We start from the raw sequence: 20,761 nt of genomic DNA, 5'->3' as shown, positions 1-20,761 counted from the left end.
GGGGGGGGTACGAGGCTTGGGGTTTCTGTCACATTCCGAGCTGAAATATGGACTGGGGAAGGATTTGCAATCTAAGATCCAACTTTCCTAAGCACTGCATTGCTTCCTCCCAAAAGTGGGCTGCCCATCTAGCAGAAATTTGAATTTGCATATTGGACATGCCATATTAAACTACGGCTTTGCTATTTGAGTGCAATACGAAGTTGTGTTAAGAGGGACAGTAGGTAGAAATGTATCAATAGATATTGGTAGGCAAATCAGATTGGTTGAATGAATAGAATGAATTGAATTTTATTGGCCAAGTGTGGAATATTTTCCAAATGAAAACTTGCAGGCACAGAGACCTGAGCTGCAACATGCCATACTAATTTTGCATATCAAAGAATTGTTTATAAATAGGGACTCTCCCCTCCCTTGTTCTAACCCAGGGGAAATTCTCCCAGCTCATAACTGCAATCATGCTGAGACCAGTGCACAGGATTGTTTCTCCCCTACCTTCTTCTATACTGGCTTACAACACCCAGCACCCTCTTCCAGAACTCAGTCCTCTTACACCGCCCGCAATTTTCTCACAAGGCTCCCAAATATTCTTTTTCTTTCCCTTTCCCATAACTTTGCCCATCACCCCTAAAGAGCCGGGCTGGGCACAATGGTTAGAATGCAACACTGCAAGCTGCATCAGCTAACTGCTAGCTGTAGTTCAGCAGTTCAAATCTCACCACTGGCTCCAGGTTGACTCAGCCTTCCATCCTTCCAAGGTGGGTAAAATGAGGACCCAGATTATTGGGGGCAATAGGCTGATTCTGTGAACTGCTTAGAGAGGGCTGTATGTGAAGCGGTATATAGGTCTAAATGCTATTGCTAAATGAGAGAAGACTGTTGGCCATTTTTTGTCTAATCAAACAAAGTTTATTTTGACAATTTGGAGGGAAAAAAAATCTTATTTTATTTAGTGAATTTCTACGGTTCCTATACATTAGCGTTCTTTTGTCTCTGCAATAACAATTCGTAAGAACCCGGAACATGCACGTTCTTCTCCAGTTGCCATCCAGATGAACTTCAAATCCCCCTGGTGGAAAAAAAGCAGCAGGTTCCCTTCTTTTGTGAGGGGATAATTTCTGGGATTAGGAATCTGGGAATGAGAAAGAGCAATAGTGAATATCCTAGTGGAGATGGAACAAGTCCATGCTTAAATTACTGAACATTTCCAATTTGCCATAGCTGAATAAAGCAGAAAAATGCTACTGGGAAGGAAATCCTCCTAGTCTTGGACATATTTGTTATTATCCAAGAGTGGGCCTTCCCACCACCACTAATTTCTTTCTTTCAGGAAAATAAATGCAGACATCTTGAACATAATATTCACGACATGCACAGGTTGCCTCTCTCTTCTATAATGTGGTCTTAGACTCTGTTTAATTAGCTGTTACCCTGATTCTTCCCTTCCCCTTCCTTCCTTCCTTCCTTCCTTCCTTCCTTCCTCCCTCCCTCCCTCCCTCCCTCCCTCCCTCCCTCCCTCCCTCTCAAAAATAGATGCTTTCTCCATAGACCCTGTCAGGTTTGGAAGCCATCTTTTCTTTTTCAGCTGCCTAACTGCTTCAGGGTCTATAGAGAAAGCCCGCTAGGTTGATATTCCTCCTCTTCCTATATTTTCTCATTACCCATATTAACTCACTCTGCACAAATCTATTCCTCAGAAACTCTGGATTCTTCAGACTGGCTAAAAATGGCTGCTCAAACAGGGAAAAGGGGGGAGGAGAGTCCTACAATTCCCTGTCCCCCCCCCCCAATTCAAAACTCTTATAAAAGATCTTTCTTGTATTTTTCTCTGTTTCTCTTCCTTTGTAAACTGGAATCCCAAAATCGTTGTGTGTGTGTGTTTTTAAACTAAATATGTTCTTTCTTCTCCATCTTTTGCATCCATAGCAAAAGGCTATCACTGAAAAAGAATAAATCAGCTACCAGGTGAGGGGGATGGGGTTGGTTTTCCCAAATCTTAAACGATACCAATAAGCAAACCTTCTGAATCGCTCTAACATTAGGATGGCTTCACTCAATGTAAATTCTCCTTCCTGGGCTCTGATGGAATGTTCAAACATTGTATCTTTGCTTAATTGCTCCATTGGGAGTTTGAAATGTAAGAGTAGATCTAACTATTTTCACCACTGCACCAAGTCAAATATGAACGCAGTGTGCTATTTCTTGAAAAGTGTATTTTGATCCTTTTTCTAAATTGAAGTTGCAGGGTCAATTTAATTTTAGAAAATGGCTGTATTGAAGATTAAGTTGGATGCTGTATTTTACTTCAGCGATTCATTAGGAATGGAAATAATGAGTTTCTGTCATTCCGTATGTTAAAGGACAAGTATCATTTGCCTGTACAGTGTAGCTCAATCCGACAGTCCCTGGGAGACATTCATATAGAGAGTTTAATCCATGACTTGGTGGATACAGATGAGACCTCAATTGTTGCCCATAACTTCCAGGAGAACAATGACACATTTTTCAGTGTTGAGATAATTGAAATTGCTTCCTAGAGACCATATAATAGATATACTGCTCAAAAAATAAGGGGAACTTTATATACTGCTCAAAAAAATAAAGGGAATACAGTACTCAAATAACACATCCGCTCCGAGTCTTCGGAGAGGGGCGGCATACAAATCTAATTAAAAAATAATAATAATAATAATAATAATAATAATAATAATAATAATAATAATAATTAATCCTGGATCTGAATGAATGAAATAATCTCATTGAATATTTCATTTGCACAACTATTCCATTTGCACAACAGCATGTGAAATTGATTGTCAATCAGTGTTGCTTCCTAAGTGGACAGTTTGATTTCACAGAAGTTTGATTTACTTGGAGTTATATTGTGTTGTTTAAGTGTTCCCTTTATTTTTTTGAGCAGTGTGTATGTATCTATATCTGATCTGCAGCAAATTATTGTGTGTCTAAGCATAGCCGAATGTAGCTGTATGTATGTATGTATGTGTGTGTGTGTGTGTGTGTTTGTGTGTGTGTGTGTGCATATATATATATGTATCTACTAGTATCCTCTCTCTCTCTCTCTCTCTCTCTCTCTCTCTCTCACACACACACACACACACACACAGTTCCTCGGCTCATCTGGGCTGCAACTGAGTCTGCTGCTGTGAGTCGGCAGAGGTAGCACAGGATGTGGCTTGGAGCTTGCTAACTTTGCCCTTTCTGAGTGCCAGACTCTGCCATTGTCATTGCCTCTGGCCTGTCCAGCTCGCCACTGGCTGGCTCCATGCTCATGTGGGCTAGCACGAGTGTGGCTCTCAAGGAGTTTGGCAACATAAAGCCCGACATGGCATTGAACTAGAAGATTACTTGTGGAACCCTCCTCCTGCTGCGTGAGTCCCAGCGGCCAGTTAGGCCTCACAGAGTCGGCCTTCTCCATGTCCCATCAACTAGACTATGTCGCTTGGCAGGGGCTAGGGGAAGAGCTTTCTCTGTGGGGGCTCCGGCCCTCTGGAATCAGCTCCCCCCAGAGATTCTTACTGTCCCCACCCTCCCCACCTTATGTAAGAACCTGAAAACCTATCTATGCCGCCAGACTTGGGGTCATTAGACCCTAGGCCAGGGGTAGGCAAAGTGGGCTCTTCTGTGACAGGTGGACTTCACCTCCCAGAATTCCTGAGCCAATCATGCAAGCTGAGGAATTCTGGGAGTTGAAGTCCACCTGTCACAGAAGAGCCAAGTTTGCCTACCTCTGCCCTAGGCTCTGGCCTACGAGTATGAGGCATGCTTGCGGTTCGAACGTGAATGAATGATTTTTTAATTCTCCAGGGTTTTTAGAATGGGTTATAGAATAGTTAATCATATTAAATGGATTTTAGTAATTTATATTGTACACTGTTTGATGTGGTGTGAGCCGCCCCGAGTCTTCGGAGAGGGGTGGCATACAAATCCAATAAATAAATAAATAAATAAATACATAAACAAACAACAATGCAGAAAAATTCTCTAGTCGGCCGGCAAGAAGAAAGCTGCTTCTTGCTTTCCCTCCATTGCCCTTCCTGGCTGAAAAACCGTGGTCAGCGGGCTGTGGAAACAGGATAAATCTGTAAATCTGAATCCATTCACTGAATGGATTTATTGATGGCTTTAAACACAAGGAAATAAAAGATGTTTCTGTCCAAGGTGGTTAACTCCTTTTTTCCCAACATTAGCTACACATTGAACAGTAATTAATTAATTAATATTGATAGGGGAACTCTCAAATATGTGCTTCCTTTCCAGACCCAATTATGCAGCTCTGCCTTCACTCTGACAAGCATCGTATTCTAATTGGACGACACCTAGGTTGGGTGTCAATATTTGGCCAGCAGGGGGCTCCCTACTACCGCTGGAGCATATAACACCTTTGCTCGCTCGCTCTCTCTTCCCACCCACCCCTATAATTTTTTTCCCTCCCTGACAGGTCATGAAATTTGTTTCTCTATCTTCCTGGTCAAACATCTCTCAATGGAGAGCAATTGTGATGAATCTGATAGCCCCACAGGAAAAGATTGACCTGCTCCAGGAAAGTGGGGAGGTAGATTTGGGGAGATATAACAAAAGGTAAGAAGCTGTCAAATTTTTACTGGTATTTGTGTAAGAGATCACCTACAAGCGAAAGGGTAAGTGATGGCTTGAATAAAATATGAGACATTGGTTTCAGATCAAAGGTGCACTTTGTTGGCAGCGAGCAGAGGAGCTCATTAGTTGTGAACTCCAAACTTAGCTTCGCATACATTCGCTTAGCATACACGATAATAATTTGGAAAACAAAAATCCATAATTGGAATGATAGTTTCTTCCTACGGTTATAAGGTATACTGCTATGCCCCAGTGTCTTGCTCCTTCGTGCTCCTCATGGGGAGATTGGGACTCCGGCTAGTTTAAAGCATGATTTGAAAACATAGCCAGCCTATCTGAAATTATGCAAGAATTACGATGATTGTAAACAGGACTTGCCTTCCCAAACGTAGAAATTGAGATAGGACTGCATATATTTATTGCATTAGAAAAACCTGTCACTCTTTTGTCCTTCATCCTAGAACAGTGATGGCGAACCTTTTTTTCTTTGGGTGCCGAAAGAGTGTGCATGTACACTATCGCACATGTGTGAGTACCCACAAAACAACATCCCTCATCCCCTGGAGGCCCTCTGGAGGCCGAAAATGGCCTGTTTGCCAACTTCAGGTGGTCCCAGTAGGCTTTTGTTTTGCCTTCCCCAGGCTCCAAAGGGTTCCCTGGAGCCAGTGGAGGGTAAAAACACTCTTCCCTATCCACCTGGAGGTTCTCTGGAAGCCCAAAACACCCTACCAGAGCCTCTGTGTGAGCCAAAAATCAGTTAGCTGGCACACACATGCATGTTGGAGCTGAGCTGGGGCAACGACTCACATGCCAGCAGATACGGCTCTGCGTGCCACATGCGCCATAGTTTCACCATCACTGTCCTAGAACATATACAAAGTAGTGACAAGATGGGAGGAGAATGTGAACACATGAATTTGACCCAACTGACTTTCTTAGAAATTCCTATATGTTTTGTACATTATATTACTGTGTTGGTGAACCTATGGCATGCCAGGGGTGGATTCTAACTTACCTTGCTGCTGGTGTGCTGTAACGCACAGGCATATGTGGCCTTTGGCATGCGTGCATGCACAGTGTTGAAAATTTGCAAGCGCCCCCCCCCAAAGAAAGCCAAAAACAAGATGACGGCACATGCACAGTACATCAGAAGAAAAAAATCAGCAAAATAAAAATTAAAAAAATTGTGGTTTTCATGGAGCAGCACCAACAGAACTGGCTCCGTGGCATCACCAGAGGTTTGTTCCTGGCCGGCTGAAACAGGGATTCCAGGAAGGATGTCTCAGTGACGTCAAAGCTCTGCCCCTGGAATCCCCTTGTGGGACTCCCCACCTCCTTTTGCACCTCCTGACTGTCCGACAGCTCCCCGGCTGTTTGCGGAAGCACCACTGCCCAGCTGTCACCTTCTGAAACAGCCAGGGCACTTCTCAGCGGTCTCCCGAGCACCGAACTAGAAAGTTCGGCAAAAGTTCGGGTTGGGGTTTGGGAAAGCACCGGGAAGCCCCACGGCTGTTCTGGAAGGTGACAGCTGGGCGGCGGCGCTTCTTGGCGCTTTCCTGAACACCAAACTCGAAAGTTCGGCAAAACCTTTTTTTTAAATTCGGCTGCTGAACCGGAACCCGAACTTCGTTGGGTTCGCCCAACACTAATCGTAACAATAAAATACTGAATAAATCAGAGACATTCCCCTGGTCTCTCCTAGTGTTACTTTTTTTTAAATAGGCAAAGATTTACTTTATATCCCTTTCCTTCCCACTCTTGGCTTCACTGATGCCAGAATAAACTGAAAGGGGTTATAGGTAGGCTAGGCAAGCCAATGAAATTGGGGAGGAATACACTGCTCAAAAAAAATAAAGGGAACACTCAAACAACACAATATAACTCCAAGTAAATTCAACTTCTGTGAAATCAAGCTGTCTACTTAGGAGGCAACACTGATGGACAATCAATTTCACCTGCTGTTGTGCACATTCAACTTTGTACAGAACAACGTATTCAATGAGAATATTTCATTCATTCAGATCTAGGATGTGTCCTTTGAGTGTTCCCTTTATTTTTTTGAGCAGTGCATGTTTGAAAGCTACTCTCTTTTTACCTTAGAAGGTCTTGTTGGATAAGTTAAAGAATTCCTTTGGGGTTTGATATCATCAGTGCACAATTTATAAAGATTGTGGAGACGGCTGCTACTTAAGTAAGAGGGTTTATCCCTGATCAGAAAAGAGCAAACTCTTTAGGGATCCTCAGCCTCCATAAGGGACTATTAAGGCACATCATTGACAATTTATAAGCCTGTCTCTCTGACGGATATGTAATTAATCTTTTTTGGACTGAATTGGTTCATGGAATAATTGGTGGATTGCAGCGGAAAAAAACCAGCCCCCCCCCCCCAAACAGACCTGAGTCTTTGACAAGCATGTGCCGGGTGACATCCAAGGATCCATCGTGTGGTTCAGGTGTGATATTCAGGAGTTTGCAAAGGAGGGCATAAATATTCACGCTTTCAAAAGGCTCCACCTCCAGGCCTTGCTTGAAAGCTGGTCCCACAGCTCGAAAGATGGTCTTCATATTCATAGCCTCGTTGTCAAAGCCATGTTCCCCTTTATTGAACTGGACTTTCACTCTCTGAAAAAGAAGGCAAGGCCACAGCTCAGCATGTGCGATTTGCCTTTCGCTAAAAGAAGAGGGTTTCCCCTCCCTTAGTGATTTCCCAGCTTTTATCTGTCATTAATAAAACCTTCCCAAAAACAACAATTCGATGAAAAATGCAGATAGAAACAGTAAATGAATAAATAAAAAGAGCGTGGCTTATCTCTGTAATCGATTTAAGCAGGCGTTTCCTATTTTTGATAGTCTTATTTCTTAAACACACCTGCACACAGAGTGATTGCGATGATATATTTTTTTAAAAAAGGGGAATATATTTGCAGCTAAATAGATAATTCACGCTAACTAGGAACTGTTGATACTTTCAGTTTCTTAACTTGCACAACCCACTTGCGTGGCAGATAAAAGAGAGACAAAGTTGGCAACTATATTGTTGTTTACATTAGCGCAGAACTGGAGAGCTGGTGTTGCTGGGGTTTTGAACTTATTGGAAAGCAAAAGAGCAAGTGGATTGAAATTAGCTATGCCAGCATTGAGAAGGTAAAGGTTACCCTTGCACATATGTGCTAGTTGTTCCCTACTCTAGGGGGCGGAGCTCATCTCCGCCAGCGCTGTCCGAAGACATCACAGTGATCATGTGGCCAGCATGACTAAATGCCAAAGGCACATAGAGCACTGTTACCCTCCCACCAAAATGATCCCGATTTTTCTACTTGCATTTTTATGTGCTTTCTAACTGATAGGTTGGCAAAAGCTGGGACAAGTAACGGGAGCTCACTCCATTATGCAGCACTATGGATCAGAATTAATAATAATAATTTATTAGATTTGTATGCTGCCCCTCTCCGAAGACTCGGAGAGAGTCTCAGAATTGCTGAATTGCCAACCTTTTGATCAATAAGTTCAGCAACTTAGCCACTGATTTAATTGACAGATTGAATCTGGTTTAATTGACATATTCTGTATAGTTCTGGATTCAATAGATCTAGAACTGATTCTTTTTATTATTTATTATTATTATTAATTAGATTTGTATGCCGCCCCTCTCCGAAGACTTCGAAGATTCTGTTCCATCTCATAAACATTTCATTAGGTTTGTTCCATGTGGCACGATTCCAGACATCACAAGTTCAGGGATCCTCGGTCTCACAATTCATAGTTTCCTTCCGAGCGCTGCTATTTTGAAATGATGAATTCCTACAATGTGGCCAAGCAGGCTAGTGACTTGCTTTCTTTCTCAAAAATAGCTTGACCAGCAGAAAATTTCTACCAAAGGTTTTTCCTGCCAGATGGAACAAACCTAATGAGATGTTTATGAGATGGAACAGAATCTTCAGATTCTTCGGAGAGGAGCGGCATACAAATCTAATAAATAATAATATGCCTGCTGCAACAGTGATCAGTAAGACAATCCTAAGTATATTTTTTTCAGAAATCCATTCAATATGGGTTAGTGGGATGTGCTGAAATAAGGAGAAAAATTGTTGCAACTAGGAATATAGAGGCAAAATGTTTCCCAAAGTCGCTTCCTCCATAAAATGCATTTCCCAATAGATGCTTTCCAAATCTATTGGCGTTATGGTGTAATGCACAGAATTCTTAAATAGCCTTGGCCATTGGGAATTCTGGCACGTTCCAAAACATTTGAATGATAGATGGTTTGGGAAGGCTGTCATAGAGTGTGACAAATATGCACAAGGTTGTCTGTGTTATATCACACAGCGAAGCGGCATGCTTTGGCTAACACCGTCAAAAATGGCAGAGATTACTGTACAAAAAAAAAGGCTGCAAAATAAAAGGAACCCACATGGGATAATTCAAAGCAAAATGTCTTGGAAGAGATACTTTAGGTGACTCTTCCCCTTTGTCCTTCTAAAGAAGCTTCTTTATGTTTACCAAGCATGAAATGGAAAGCCACATAGGTAAAGGGAGAAAAAAAGCCTGGCATTAACAAGGTAGAAAGAACACTGTACCCCATGGATCACGTAGCCAGGGTCACTGTACAACACAAGAGGAGTGACACGGACATGGTTGGCGTAATGGAATCTTTTGGGAAATTCCTCCTTCTTAAAAACGTGGAGTTTGGGGTGAGCGTTTTTCAAGGCTTCATAAACCTGCTCTAATTTCCCAGGTTTGGGCAGCAGGAGGCCATGGGGCCCATAATCAACCAGCTCAAACTGAATGTCCTTGAATGAGAAGTTGGCCACTTTGAGGAGGTGGATTTCATTCTTTTTGATGACGGTTTCCATGCCGTGGTCAGAGGTGATGACTAAATTAAGGACCGAGTCCATGCCATGCTCTGCGATGCGCTGTCTCAAATAGCCCACCGTCCGATCAACCTGGCGGACCATGTCTTTCCTCTGCTGAGATTCTGGGCCATATTTGTGTCCGGTAGAGTCGGGTTCTCCAAAGTAGAGGCTCACAAAGTCAAGGTCGTCCTCAAGGAACCACTTCATGACGGTGTCCACATTCTGTCTCCACTCGGTTTCGTTGTCATACTTGTGGAGGAGTTTCTCCACCTTCTTGACTCTCACTTCTTCTCCTTGGTAGGTGGCATTCCCTCCTGGGAAAAACAGGGAGGCAGTTTTCAAACCCTAGAATGAGAAGATCGTAAACTTATGAGTTGGCAACACAATCCACTGGGCTACATGTTTATGTGTCCAAGACCAGGTGAAGGTTGCACTTACCAGCCGCTACTGCAATGATGGGCTCCTACGGGTACAGTCAGGTACACAGTACCGGTAGCAAAATTTTGATTCCCCCCCCCTTTTCCCCCCTGGGCTCTCGGTATCTTTTTCCTATCGCAGTAAATGAGATGAATGTACTATAATTTTAGAAGAGCTGTGCATGCGTGTGTGTACATACACTTTATATAATAGAAACATAGAAACATAGAAGACTGACGGCAGAAAAAGATCTCATGGTCCATCTAGTCTGCCCTTATACTATTTCCTGTATTTTATCTTACAATGGATATATGTTTATGCCAGGCATGTTTAAATTCAGTTTCTGTGGATTTACCAACCACGTCTTCTGGAAGTTTGTTCCAAGCATCTATTCTTCCAGTAAAATAATATTTTCTCACATTGCTTCTGATCTTTCCCCCAACTAACCTCAGATTGTGCCCTCTTGTTGTGTTCACTTTCCTATTAAAAACACTTCCCTCCTGAACTTTATTTAACCCTTTAACCTATTTAAATGTTTCGATCATGCCCCCCCTTTCCCTTCTGTCCTCCAGACTATACAGGTTGAGTTCATGAAGTCTTTCCTGATAGGTTTTATGCTTAAGACCTTCCACCATTTTGTACCCCATTTTTGGACACGTTCAATTTTATCAATATCTTTTTGTAGGTGAGGTCTTCAGAACTGGACACACTTCTCTGGGAAGCCCCAATCAGTCTCAACAAACTCTTCGGAACTAAGAGTGGTATTTTCAAAAATCATGCTCGTGATGAATTATTAGAAACATAGAAACATAGTAGATAATCAAGGGTGGGCTACTGCCTGGACAGTGGTGTAGCAAAAATGGAGCTCCAGAACACTCAATTTGCACTGAAAGGTGTTGAAACAAAATGCATAAGCCATGCCCACAGTGCGATAGGGAAAATTTTGGTAGCCCATCACTGAGCTACTGGTACGCTCTCTGGGACCGTTGCTAGTGTGTGTGCATCGTGCATTGGCATTAGATTTGGCTTCTGCACATGCACAGCAAGATAAATCTCACACAATGATGCTCTCGCACGTGAGATTTTGCCAATTTTCAGTTATTTTTTTGCTTCTACACATGCGCATGCCAAATATCAGTGAAATCTGACACGCACAAGCATCTTTGCATGAGATTTCACTTGCTGCCCATGCGCAGAAGCCAAATCTCACGTGGGTGCACGGGCGCACACATTGGGAGTGCAGAGGTGTGTGCACATCTCAATTTCTGCTACTGGAACCCCGATCCCAGCTGCACTGGGTACAAGCCACTACTGCCTCAAGTTCAAATGCAGGCTGGAGTCTTAGCTGCGCCTTGAACGTATGGTCAGTGCTTACACCTCAAAAGTCAGCACAAGAACGGAAGGGAGCAACTGTTTGCCACGGCAGAGTTTTTCTTTGGAGGACAACATATACATAGCATTGAAAACCAACGCTGCAGAATGCTAAAGAATCCAAATTCAGTGACATAGAAACGAGAACTGATTTTATATAATCCCAATGGTTTAAAAGATGTTTATCTGAAGGAGTCTTGCGATCCTCCTTTGGATAAACATTTGTGTGCATGTTTTCTTTAATGGATAAATATACCGTATTTTTCGGAGTATAAAATGTATCTTTTCCCCCCTTAAAAATAGGGTGAAAATCTGGCTGCTCCGGGAGTTGAAACGCCAGAAGAGACGTCTAGAGAAGCGATGGTGGAAGAGTATATCCGAATCCGATCGAACACTTGTAAGAGCTCATATTAAGACTTACAAAGTGGCACTCAAGGCGGCAAAATACACGTATCATGCCACCTTGATTGCATCAGCGGAATCCCGCCCGGCTTCTCTGTTTAGGGTGACCTGCTCCCTCCTTAACCAGGGGGGAGTTGGGGAGCCCTTGCAGAGAAGTGCTGAGGATTTTAACACATTTTTCACTGATAAAATCGCTCAGATCCGGGCGGACCTCGACTCCAATTTGATAATAGAGTCGACTGACAATGAGTCAGTTGAGGTGACTGGGGCCCGTACTTGTCCATCTGTCTGGGAAGAGTTTGATCTGGTGACACCTGATGAAGTGGACAATGCCATTGGAGCTGTGAGTTCCACCACCTGCTTACTGGATCCATGTCCCTCCTGGCTGGTTTCGGCCAACAGGGAGGTGACACGGAGCTGGGTCCAGGAGATTGTCAACGCTTCTTTGAGGAGGGGGTCCTTTCCAGGGGAAGAGCCTTTTCTGTGGCGGCCCCGGCCCTCTGGAACAAGCTCCCCCCAGATATCAGAATAGCCCCCACCCTCCTTGTGTCTTATACTCTGAAAAATACGGTAATTAATAAAAAGATAAATAATAGAACATGACTTTGGCCCTTCCTAAACCTGCCTTCCAATATCTGTCTGTCTGTCAGTCTAATCTCTCTCTCTCTCTCTCTTTCTTTCTCTCTCTCTCTATCTATCCATCTATCTTCCATCCATCCATTCATCCCCTCTCTCACACAATTGCTTTTCCACTTTCAATTTTAGTTTAGTTTAATTTAGCTTTTCTCCCCACCCTTTTTTTTTTTTTTAAGAAACTAATAGATTTTTCTCTGAACCTCCACAGACATCTCATCTTTTCATTGCCCATCTTCTCAGGATCTGTTTTGAAGAACTGATTCTAAATTAATTAACTTCAACTGACAATTAGAACCCACTCTATTGACAGGGAGGAGGCAATTCCCCAGTGTTTATAACAGTGTATCTAATTTTATTCTTGTTTGTGTTTGTGTTTTAGCTACTGCAGGATGCTTAAGATTGGTTGCCAAATGCACTTTTGTGTGTGTAAGTAACACACTGAATGAGAAGCTTCTTGTTATGATTTTGGACTTGCCTGTCTCTGCGCTGTGATCCAGATAGGGAGGCTTCCATTGTCCCACCAGTCAGACTTCCGCTGGGTATGGTAATAAGGCACTTTTTGTCCAGTGCTAGTGTTGAACCACATGTTGTGAATCACTCCATGGTTTTCAATATACCTTCCTACCAGAAGAGAGAGAAGCTCGAAATTAATTTTAATCTGTATGTTGCGTGAACCCCTGGATACAAGTCTTCGGAGAAGGGTGGCATACAAATCTACTAACTAACTAACTAACTAACTAACTAACTAACTAACTAACTAACTAACTAAACAAACAAACAAACAACAACAACAATAATAATTGGTACATCCGTCTTTGATATCCACGTTTTTCAGGCTCCGAGTTGTAATAACACTTCATGATTGTGCGATTCTCTGACACTGAGAATTTCTGCCGCTTTTTAATTTGTAAGCTTTGTTTGTTTTGTTCCTGTAGCTCATTTGTCGATGGCTGCCCAGGTTCCACAGCAGCCACCGCGGTCCATTTTGGCCTGGGCAACGACCGAGCTAGTATGGACTTTTTTTTGTTTTGTCTCTCCATTAGTTTAAATGGGTTAGGTACGTTTAATCTGGCTCCTCTGCTTTGACCACTACTGGCAAGGTTAGACCTACCAGTAGTTTACACTACCACCGGCACAGCTCTCAGCTTCATTGAAGCACACAAGCCCCACTACCACGACAAGGGGGGACAAGGGGGGGACAAGGGGGGGATCAGTGGGGACAAGGTGTACCCATCAGCTGCAACGACGCTGGCATAAGCCAGTGAAAGTGGTTCCAGTGGTAATAAAGACTGTAAAAAAAGCAAAATACTTAGGAATAAATTTAACAGCGAAAACAATAACATTAAAAAATGATAATTATACAAAATTACTAACAGAAATTAAAAAAGATTTAGCAATGTGGAATAATCTGAAAATATCTTTTTTAGGAAGAATTGCAACAATTAAGATGAATATTTTACCCAAAGTTTTATTTCTCTTCCAGGTAATTCCAATAAATCCAGGGGGAATCTTTTTTAAAACTTTAACAAACCTAGTTAAAAAATTCATATGGCAAGGGAAAAAAGCAAGGATAAAAATGAATTGCTTAGAAGATATCAAAGAAAGAGGAGGATTCGGCCTTCCAAATTGGAAATTATACTATCAGGCTGCTGCATTAACATGGCTTAGAGAGTGGATAACTCTAGAGAACAAAAGAATACTAAACTTAGAAGGACATGATCTAATGCTTGGATGGCACGCATTTGTATGGTATGATAAGGAAAAAAATCATTCATATTTTAAAAGGCATACATTAAGGAAGTATCTACTAGAAGTCTGGAAAGACATAAAGAAAAATCACTTTTTAAATATCCCAGAATGGCTAGCTCCCCTAGAAGCAATAACGCACCCAAAGTCCATAAAGGACAAGAAAATAACTTATAGATATAAAGAATTACTAAATGACCAGATGAAGCTAAAATCTAGGATTAAATTACAAGAAGAAGGGATAATAATAGACTGGTGGCATTATGCCCAGATTCGATCTAGATACCAGAAGGATAAAACTCTTCATATTTTTAATAAAAATAAGAATCTTTTAAGCAATCTAATTACTACCAATCCAATAAAAATGATAGGGAAAATATATAAATTTCTCATCGCTCATAAAAATATAGAGTTGACTTTAAAAGATACTATGATAAGATGGTGTAGAAATATTGGCAAGGAAATAGACATAGATACATGGGAGAAAGTTTGGATTAATAACTGGAAAATGACCAAATCAGTTTCATTAAAAGAAAATCAAATCAAAATGTTCTACAGATGGCATCTCCCACCAAATAGGATAGCAAAAATGTTTCCCAAAACATCCCCATTATGCTGGAAATGTAAGAAGGATATAGGAACCTATTACCATCAATGGTGGACATGTGGTAAAGCTAAAATATATTGGAAGATGATTGAGAAAATATTAAAAGAAATAATAAAGCAAGATATAGATAATACCCCGGAATTTTACTTATTAGGAGTTACCAATCAGACTTACAAGAAAGAAATTCTTTACTTAATCATACACATATTAACTGCGGCTAGAATAATATATGCGCAAAATTGGAAGGGGGAGGAAATCCCCAAGGAAGAAGAAGTTATAGCTAAAATATTAGACTGCGCTGAAATGGACATGATGACAAGAAGATTAAATGATCAAGAAGATACTAAATTCTATGAAACATGGAACAATGTTTATAAATGGATAGATAAGAAAAAATAAGATATGCACATTTATTTTTAGTTAATTTTTTGTATTTGTTTTTACCTAGGTGATAACAATAGTAATACTAGTTTAAATGCATTTTTTGATGATTATGACATAGTAGTTTATGTATAAGTAACATATTAAGAATTTTGGTCTATATATGTATAATAGTTGAAATTAGTTTAAATGTTTTGTTTGATGAATATGGCATCTTACTATAGTAATTAAGGTATTTTTTGATGACTATGTTATACTAATTTCACCTAATATTTACATTGTATTCAAGATTTATAAAACCTTAACTCAAATTTACTAAACCTTATAACATTTAACATATATTCAACTATGTATTCTTTTTCTGTACTTGAATGTATACTTTCAAAAGAAGCGGGGGAAATACACCCCCACTTTATGTTTAATGTTTGTACGTGTGTCTGTTTATTTTATGAAAATTAATAAAAAAATTGAAAAAAAAAGAAAGTGGTTCCAGTGGTACTTGGCACGCTGGGCTCAGTGCCAAAGGATCTCAGCGGACATTTGAAAACCATCGGAATTGACAAAATCTCCACCTGTCAATTGCAAAAGGCTGCTTTACTGGGATCGGCAAACATAATTCGCCGCTACATCACGCAGTCCTAGGTGCTTGAGAAGCACCCGACTGGTGATGAAATACGAAATCCAGCATAGTGATCTCGTTTGCTGTGTTGTATTGATATAATAATAATGATGATAATGATGATAATGATGATAATGATGATAATGATGATAATGATGATAATAATGATAATAATGATAATAATGATAATAATGATAATAATGATAATAATGATAATAATGATAATAATGATAATAATTATAATAATTATAATAGTACTTGGCCTTGATGGGTGAAGGCTATCACAGACAGGCCACCAGCCTAATTCCCTTCCTCTTCCTGAGGGCAGCATTAGGCAATGGTTACTCGAGACCTCCTCAGCCATGAAATCACCACTGTCTAAGAAACCCAGCATTTCCCTAGTTTGTTGCAAGGAGATTCAGTGGTGGTGCCTTGCTTTTCTGACTGGCCAAAGGACCTAAATAGAACTTCCTTGATCAGGTTAGAAAACAAAATGTTAAAAAGTTACACTATGTATATAATTATTTGCCAAGCACATCTAAATTATCTTAAAGAAACCAAAATATCTTTAGCATCCCCAAGACATGTCACAATTTTTGAGCAACCCTAACGTTTGCAAATTGAAAGTTGAAAAATTGGACATGCCCTATTTTGTCACAGGCTATTCTTCTCTCCCCCAGGCTATTCTTCCAATGCCCCTTTGCCACCATGAAATTAGTTCTTTGATACTGCCAGGATGGAGAGAGTTTTGGGCAAGATGTCTTATGAACCTCCACCATATTTCTGGGAATCTCCATTGCCATTTTCCTTTCTGAAACATTTTATTCTATTGCTCTTTCTTTTCACCCATTAAAGGGCTTTGTGGGGAAATGAAGAAAGAGCAGGGCAAAAAGACAAAACAAAAATGTTAGGTTTGCAGGTAAAATGATGAGGCAAGTCACAGCAATAGTTCAGCACCTTTATTAACTGTAAGGTGAAGTTATTGCGGACTGCCGACAGGCTGCAGGGAAGCCACTTTTAAGGGCTGCCCTGAAGCCTGCTAGCCACTGACAGGGTTTAAAATTCCTGCTGCTAGATTAGCCAATCCACAGCCAGTATGCAAATATTCTTATGTCTGTCCATACGTAACAAAAAAGAGAGGGGAGTTGCCTTTTATACAGTAGGATCCTAGAACTGTACCTGATAATGTAGACCTAGTGGAACTACTAGCCCTCTTCATTTCAGCCCTTTCTAGCTCGCTCTGTTTCTCCTACTGAAGGTTCCCTTTGACTTCTGTTAGTGCCTGGCATCTCTCTCTCCTTTACCTGTTCAGCTATGACAATGACCTCTTTTTAGAGATAGATGTCAGACAATCTGTAGTGATGTTGTCACCCTTGTACTCCCATACAGAAATGTCTTGTATACTCAAATAGTCTTTTACAAATCCAGAAAAATGCCCCCAAGCCTTCTTTCTGGTTCTCTGGAAACACACAGCCCAGGGTTTCCACTTCCTCCTTCTTACATCCATTCGCTTAACCTTCCCATTTTTTGTCTATTGATCCCTGAGAACTCCACGCCTGTAATTCTTTAGCATGACAAAACATTCAGGGGATGGACCATGAAAGTATTGCTAGATAATAGGTCAAGCAAGCCAGAGAAATTGTGTCTTGCTTATAATGTCATTGATGCTTCAGCTTTCTTCAAATACAGTCACTGATCTAAAATAGTCTCTTTTAATTATAAAAAGTAAAGACTCCCTTAAGTCAAGTTTGATTTCAAGTGACTTGATTTATTGATTTGTTTAATATACTGCCTTTCAAGATGGCATGTGCTTCCTTCCTTCCCTTTGAATAATACCTATTCATGTACTTTTCTTGGCAGCTATTCAGAAATGGCTTGCCATGGCTTTCTTCTAAGAAAATCTATGACTTCCCAGTCTAGACAGCCACTCCACAATCCTCCTGATGATCTTAACTCTGGTTCAATTTGGGTCAACTCTGCCTATCTCTGGTTAACCAAGCTCAGCTAGTTGTATACCACCATTACTTTAAGAATGCTAATCATGCCTTTGCTTGGGTGGAAAACATTTAAAGGAAGGATCTGTTTTGCCCATCAGCTACAATTGCCAGAATCCCAAAGGTGTTTTTTTTCAGAAGGCAACTGTACTTTCTTGGGGTTTTTTCTTTTGAAGATGTTTTGCTTTTCATCCAAGAAGCTTCTTCAACACTGACAGGACAATGGAAACTGCTTGGATGAGAAGGGAAACGTCTTTAAAAGAAAAAAGAAAGTCCAGTTCTTCCTTCCTTCCTTCCTTCCTTCCTTCCTTCCTTCCTTCCTTCCTTCCTTCCTTCCTTCCTTCTTTCTTTCTTTCTTTAATTGGATTTGTATGCTGTCCCTCTCCAAGGACTCGTGGCAGCTCACATCATATATAAAGACACAATAGTAAAATCAATCCAATTAATACATAAAAACAATCCTTAAAAATATATTTTAAAAACTTCCATTACCATTCATTCAACAATCATACTAAAAACACTAGTTGGTCAGGGGGAAAATCTAGTAACTCCAGGCCTGGCAACAAAGACGAGTTTTTAGGCTCTTTCGGAAGGCAAGGAGGGTGGGGGCAGTGCGAATCTCCGGAGGGAGCTGATTCCAGAGGGCCGGGCCCCCCACAGAGAAGGCTGTTTCCCAGGTCCCGCCAGCCAAAATTGTTTGGTCAACGGGACTCTGAGGAGACCCACTCTGTGGGACCTCACCGGTCGTTGGGATTCGTGCGGCAGAAGGCGGTCTTGGAGATAGTTTGGTCCTATGCCATGTAGGGTTTTGTAGGTCATAACCAACACTTTGAATTGTGTCCAGAAACAGATTGGCAGCCAATGAAGTCCGCGGAGTGATGATGAGATATGGGCATGTCTTGGAAGGCCAAACACCGCTCGCGCGGCTGCATTTTGGACAATCTGAAGTTTCCGAACACACTTCAGAGGTAGCCCCACGTAGAGAGCATTGCAGTAGTCGAGCATTTCAGTTGCCTCCTGAAAAAGTGCCTTTGGGACAACCCTGACCTGGATGAATCTCTACAGATTTTTTTGCTATACAATTTGAGATTAACACCCTTTGAATGGTGTGGGAGTAGGAATGGATTTCCAGGGGGGGAAAAGTAGACCGCAGAACCAGGAACACTACTCAGGTGATTCTGAGGACACAGATAAACCTCCAAGTGCTTCAATTATCCTCCAAAACAGAGGTCCCCAAACTTGGCAACTTCAAGACTTGTGGACTTCAACTCCCAGAATTCTCCAGCCAGCATAGCATGGCTGGAGAATTCTGGGAGTTGAAGTCCACAAGTCTTAAAGTTGCCACGTTTGGGGACCTCTGCTCTAAAAGGATGCAGATGACCAGCTGTTTGCAAGGAATATAAATCCTTCCATTTCCCACTATCCTGTGGGAGCTGAAGAAGTCTCTTGAATGAGAAGTGGAATGTCTTAAAAAAGAAGAAGAAGTCCAGTAGCCTCCAGCAAAAGCACTTTTGGGACAACTGAGAATCTTCAGACAATTGCCAGAAGGCTTAATAATTATATGATATTTCCTACAAAAAGTGTAGCTCCCCCCAAAACTGACCTGTAGATAGATCTAGAAAGGTTAAAGTTTGGAAGCACGAAACAAATGAGGTGCTAACTGTACCACTGCGCTTAAGAGCAATTTATGCAGTGCCTTAAAGTATTAATTTACAGCAGAGTCATTGTATTTTTATTATTAGTATGATCATGGCACATTTCCTCAGTGTGAAAATAATGGGTGAAAGAATTCCTATAGCAAGGATTAATAACTTGCATTATACAAAGCTACTACTTTATTATCACTATTTGAAGGTCGAAATAATTTAATTTTTTCCTCAGTGTTTTTGTAAATGGCGAGAGCTGACGATAAAATTTCTGTCAACTAGCTGTGAGTTTGGGGGATGGAGATGTGCTGAGAGATCAAGCCACTATCAAAATTAACCTCCAAGGGTTGCATTGCCAAGGCTTCAAGACAAATATGATGAATGTTCACAGGATAGAATAGAATAGAATTCTTTATTGGCCAAGTGTGATTGGACACACAAGGAATTTGTCTTGGTGCATATGCTTTCAGTGTGCATAAAAGAAAAAGATACATTTGTCAAGAATCATGTGGTACAACACAATGATTGTCAAGGGGGTCAAATAAGCAAATAATCAATATTAATAAAAATCTTAGGATACAAGCAACATCTTACAGTCATACAGTCCAAAGTGGGAGGAAAAGGATGGTAGGAATTATGAGGAAAAAACCTACTAGAAATAGATGAAACTTGCTTCTATTTTCTTACTGATGAAATGTGAGCAATGTTATTTTGGAGGCTTGGGGTTAAAGATAATGACAAATGCTCCCATTCCTACCGTTAGCACCATAAACTAAAGAAAGGTATCATAAACAAACAGTGTTATTCCTCCCCAGTGATACATCCATTTCAAACTCTCATTTCCCCCCCTCCCTTACCTTTCCATCCCATCCCTTCCCTTCCAGAGTGGAACACTCACCTGTGAGCAAAGTGAAGTGGCTGGGGCTTGTCTGGGTGACAAAGGGTGGGGTGATGTAGCGTGCCTTCACCCCATCTCTGGCCATGGCTTCGAGATTGGGGGTGTCCACGTCCTGATCATAATTCCACCGAAAGCCATCAAAAGAAACAAGTAGAAGCTTGCTGTGGCTTCTTGTCTTTGGGGGTGCCCCTTGCAATGGGGCACAGACTACAAAGGAAAGGAAGGTACTCAGGCAAGCCAGGAACACAAACATCTTTCTGAGAAAGCAAGAGGGGGAAAGAAACGAATGTCTCAGAAACTTGCATAATAAGTACACGGTAGGGTCTCAAGTTCAAAATCCTATCTGATCCACTCCCTGCTCTTGGCTTTAGGACAACTTCCTGCTGGGGTTTAAAGGGTTCATCCTGTACATTTTATTTCTCTGTGGGTGAGGGACTGGGACTCAGCACTAAATTATTTCCCTTCTTCAAGTTCATTGTTATCTAATCCTGTTTACTCACCTATGGTACTAACGTAACCTCTATGATCAAGTATAACAGATTTGTGCTGAGCACTGAAGCTGTTGCTGGTTGTA

At 41.2% G+C, this 20,761-nt stretch overlaps 1 protein-coding gene across 1 annotated transcript; it reads right to left on the bottom strand.

Annotated features, from left to right (window-relative positions):
- Nucleotides 1-938: 938 nt before the first annotated feature.
- Nucleotides 939-20,492, bottom strand: ENPP7 (ectonucleotide pyrophosphatase/phosphodiesterase 7). The gene is made up of 5 exons (XM_070735967.1): nt 20,188-20,492; nt 12,772-12,917; nt 9,195-9,815; nt 7,014-7,239; nt 939-1,132 (listed from the first exon to the last, which is right to left on the bottom strand). The coding sequence occupies exons 1-5, from the start codon at nt 20,438-20,440 to the stop codon at nt 1,125-1,127; spliced, it is 1,254 nt and encodes a 417-aa protein (XP_070592068.1). The 5' UTR covers nt 20,441-20,492; the 3' UTR covers nt 939-1,124.
- Between the last annotated feature and the right edge of the window lie 269 nt (nt 20,493-20,761).

This window comes from Erythrolamprus reginae, chromosome 2 (assembly GCF_031021105.1).
Source record: "Erythrolamprus reginae isolate rEryReg1 chromosome 2, rEryReg1.hap1, whole genome shotgun sequence".
Taxonomy (NCBI): Eukaryota; Metazoa; Chordata; class Lepidosauria; order Squamata; family Dipsadidae; genus Erythrolamprus; species Erythrolamprus reginae.
Note: the sequence above shows the minus strand (reverse complement) of the source record. Positions and strands in the feature narration are given on the sequence as shown.

Bases quoted from the DNA above. Each gene is read 5' to 3' on its own strand.
- ENPP7 (XM_070735967.1), bottom strand. From the start codon at position 20,440: ATGTTTGTGTTCCTGGCTTGCCTGAGTACCTTCCTTTCCTTTGTAGTC. The intron at 12,918-20,187 runs GTGAGTGTTCCA...CTCTTCTGGTAG, and splicing joins CCACTTCACTTTGCTCACAG to GAAGGTATATTGAAAACCAT. The intron at 7,240-9,194 runs GTACAGTGTTCT...CTTCTTTTTCAG, and splicing joins CTGGCTACGTGATCCATGGG to AGAGTGAAAGTCCAGTTCAA.